At 43.9% G+C, this 3,149-nt stretch overlaps 1 protein-coding gene across 1 annotated transcript; it reads right to left on the minus strand.

Annotated features, from left to right (window-relative positions):
• Window positions 1–830: 830 nt before the first annotated feature.
• On the minus strand, window positions 831–2,060 carry LOC121047567. Its single transcript, XM_040502903.2, has one exon. It carries the CDS (start codon window positions 2,025–2,027, stop codon window positions 990–992), a length of 1,038 nt encoding a protein of 345 aa, XP_040358837.1. The 5' UTR covers window positions 2,028–2,060; the 3' UTR covers window positions 831–989.
• Window positions 2,061–3,149: the final 1,089 nt, after the last annotated feature.

The raw sequence follows: 3,149 nt of genomic DNA on the forward strand, positions 1-3,149 counted from the left end.
GTTAATTTTGCGCGCCGAAATACCCGTTTCTTTTTATTTCGCAGACGCTTAAGGCGTGCGTTAAACCAAGGTGCCTGTGAATTAGAGCGGATGCGCTTCAGAGGGATGTACTGGTCAGTTAGGTCACTCACTTTTTGCTTGAAGAGAGACCAATTTTCTTCAACCGTTCGCGTATGAAAACGTGAGATGTAATCAGTTAGAAACGTGTCTAATTCATTATTAATTGAAACAAAATCGGCATTTTTGTAGTCACGAATAATCTTAAATGCTTTATATGAGGAAGCAGATGCCTGCAGGTCGAACTGAATAACACAATGGTCACTTAAACCTGGTAAGTATGTTAAGGGAGACACAAGCTCAGGGGTTGTAGTGAGAATGAGGTCTAATACATTGGAAGAATGAGATGAACATCGTGTAGGCTCTTGTACAAGTTGCTTTAAATTAAAATCAAGACAAAGGCTTAGAAACGAAAGAGCCTGTAATGAGTGATCACTTACTGTGGGGGTGTCACTTTTCCAGTTAATTGTGGGAAAATTAAAATCCCCCAGAAGAAGCAAAGACGAAGAAGGAAAACGTACTACCAATCTATTTAAGACATCGTGAAGCTCAGAGCAAAATGTACTAGACGAAGCGGGGGGTCGATAGCAGGCGCAAAAAATAAAATCCTTGTTTCTGACATGTACACGGGCACACACGAACTCTAATGATAGGTTAAGTGGTATAACGCTCGATATTATAGAATCACGAACAGCGATAAGAACACCGCCACCTGAGCGCGAGTCACGATTGAAACGATAAAATTTGTACATACCTTCACACTCGAAAATTTCACTGTCAGCAATTTTACTAGAAAGCCACGTTTCGGTCAGGATAACAATATCAGCTGTACACGTGTCGATAAGAGATGACAAAGCGTCGCGTTTGTTGCACACGCTTCGCACGTTAGAATACAATATTGAGATAGCGTTAGTCGCCGGGCCTTTACATAGTTATGTTGATGACGCGTGTGAATTATAATTGCTTGGACCAGGTGCGGAAACTGCGTTATCGGTGCCCGGTTGCGGAGCGGAAACTGTATTATTGGCACCCGGAGGGAGAGACGCGGCGTTGTTAGCTTCACGAGCGTGACTAGGAGTCACTTCGCAAACACAATCTGTTACAGGGCAGTAAGTATACACCTTTTGATTAACGAGCAGCCTGTTTAGTTTGAGCGAGAACCTCTGACCGGTGCCTTTACCGAAATCGATTAACTTTTTACGTAACTGCCGCGTAGCCGGACAGAAATCCTCACTGACTGAAATTCCTGTTCCTTTCAACTTAAAACGCTGAGAAAACACATTCGCCTTGAATTTAGAGGAAGAGAATTTAACAATTATTGGCCGGCATTTATTAGTTGAGTATGAGCCTAATCTATGAGCACGGGATATTGCCTCGCCAGGTAGATCTAGTCCTAATATTGTGGAAAGATTATCGCGGATATGAGATTCTGACTGCAACCAGTCTTCGGAAAGGGTGTCGGCGATACCGTAGAAAAGTAAATTGTCACGACGGGATCTATCTTCAAGCTCATTAAGTCTTGAATTCAGAACGGTAGTTTCGCCTCGGACGGCCTCACTAACAACATTAGACAGTTCAGTAGGATGCTTTGGCACATCTAGTAATTCTACAAGTGATTCGACTGCTGCAAGTCTTGAATTGATGTCTAACACTTTTAGTTCTAGCTGATGCTGGTTATCCTTGACCTGATTTAGCATGTCAACCATTTCGGTATGACGCGCATCGTTTTTAGAAGACTGTTCAGCAATGGCAGCCAGAATATCAGCGTTAGTGATAGGGCCGGGGTTTAATTCAACGTCCCCAGACAACAAAAGTAACTTAAAAACGTGAACACACATATAAGCAATTCTAAGAAAAACCAGCGGGCACTGGAGGAGCAGCAGAAAGCCATTACAGGATCGTTTAACGTGAAAAGATGGGTATTTACGAACCTGCAGAATGAAGCAGAAGGGATTTTGAAGCGACCGCATAGCCGCCGCTCCTCTGTGCCCACTGAAAGCGTCCTGCGGTGACCAGGCGCTTAAATTCGCAGAGAATCCTGCTGTCGTTGACGATGATGCTGGCTTGGTGAAGGGGAGGGACGAAACTGTGGCATCGAACACGGGCGCGATGTCGTCACCGATAGCCGCCAGGAATACAGTGCATGATGACGGTGCAGAGATGGTGGCTGGCTGTCGAGGAGGAGGTAGCCCTGTCCCAAGGAAGGCCAAAATCTGCAGAATGAAGCAGAAGGGATTTTGAAGCGACCGCATAGCCGCCGCTCCTCTGTGCCCACTGAGAGATGCGGCACTCCTGGGAGTGCCGCATCTTTTCTTATTCCTGCAATTTAGTGTTCTGGAAAATTCGAGACTCACGTTGCTTGTTCCAGGTCCGAATGTTCTACGCATCCAACCTTCTATGCCGATTATTCCAGTAGCCCACGCGTGTACATAAGGGGCTTCGCGTGGAGAGCCAGGGTCAGTCTCGCCCCTGCGCTCGATCCTGCGATTTCACCGACGCCCGCGACGCTCTGCTGTTTTCTTCTGTTTATTTATTCTTTATTTTTTTTTGTTTTGGGCACAAGTTCGCCCCATTAAACGTTTAGTTTCTTCAGTTATCTTTGCCTCATCAATCGTCATTCGTGACACTATAAAAAGACTTCAAGTTAGTTCTAAAATACCCACGAACTCGACGGCGCATTGAGACCTTTATTTCTACAAATAGCGTGCTGAAATTATGGGAAAAGAAATATATGCTATTATGATTCACATTAATTTAATAAGTTACCGAGGGCACCTCACCACTTTGATTAATTGAAGCGAGTAAAATATGAGCAAAAATAATGGTGTATCAGAGTATCAAGTTGAACTTTAAATTATATGTACGTTGACTATAAATTCTGCGAGTTATTTTTATCCTTTTCCTCCTTGTTCGTTTTATTAGTTGAATGCGAGCAGTCATGCTTTAAAATGATGTAAACGCTGCATGTTAGCACAAAGCTCTGTGTACGAGCACTGGTTCTTTCGCAGGCGGGGTTATGTACCACACGAATGTTCGAAATGAAAGCAATTAATATTACTACTGCTACTACTACCACTATTACTCGTACTACT

The sequence above is a fragment of the Ixodes scapularis genome, unplaced genomic scaffold (genome assembly GCF_016920785.2).
Source record: "Ixodes scapularis isolate PalLabHiFi unplaced genomic scaffold, ASM1692078v2 PGA_scaffold5__190_contigs__length_132052651, whole genome shotgun sequence".
Taxonomy (NCBI): Eukaryota; Metazoa; Arthropoda; class Arachnida; order Ixodida; family Ixodidae; genus Ixodes; species Ixodes scapularis.

Excerpts from the sequence above, each read along its gene's own strand:
- LOC121047567 (XM_040502903.2), bottom strand. The coding sequence starts at position 2,027 with ATGCGGTCGCTTCAAAATCCCTTCTGCTTCATTCTGCAGGTTCGTAAA.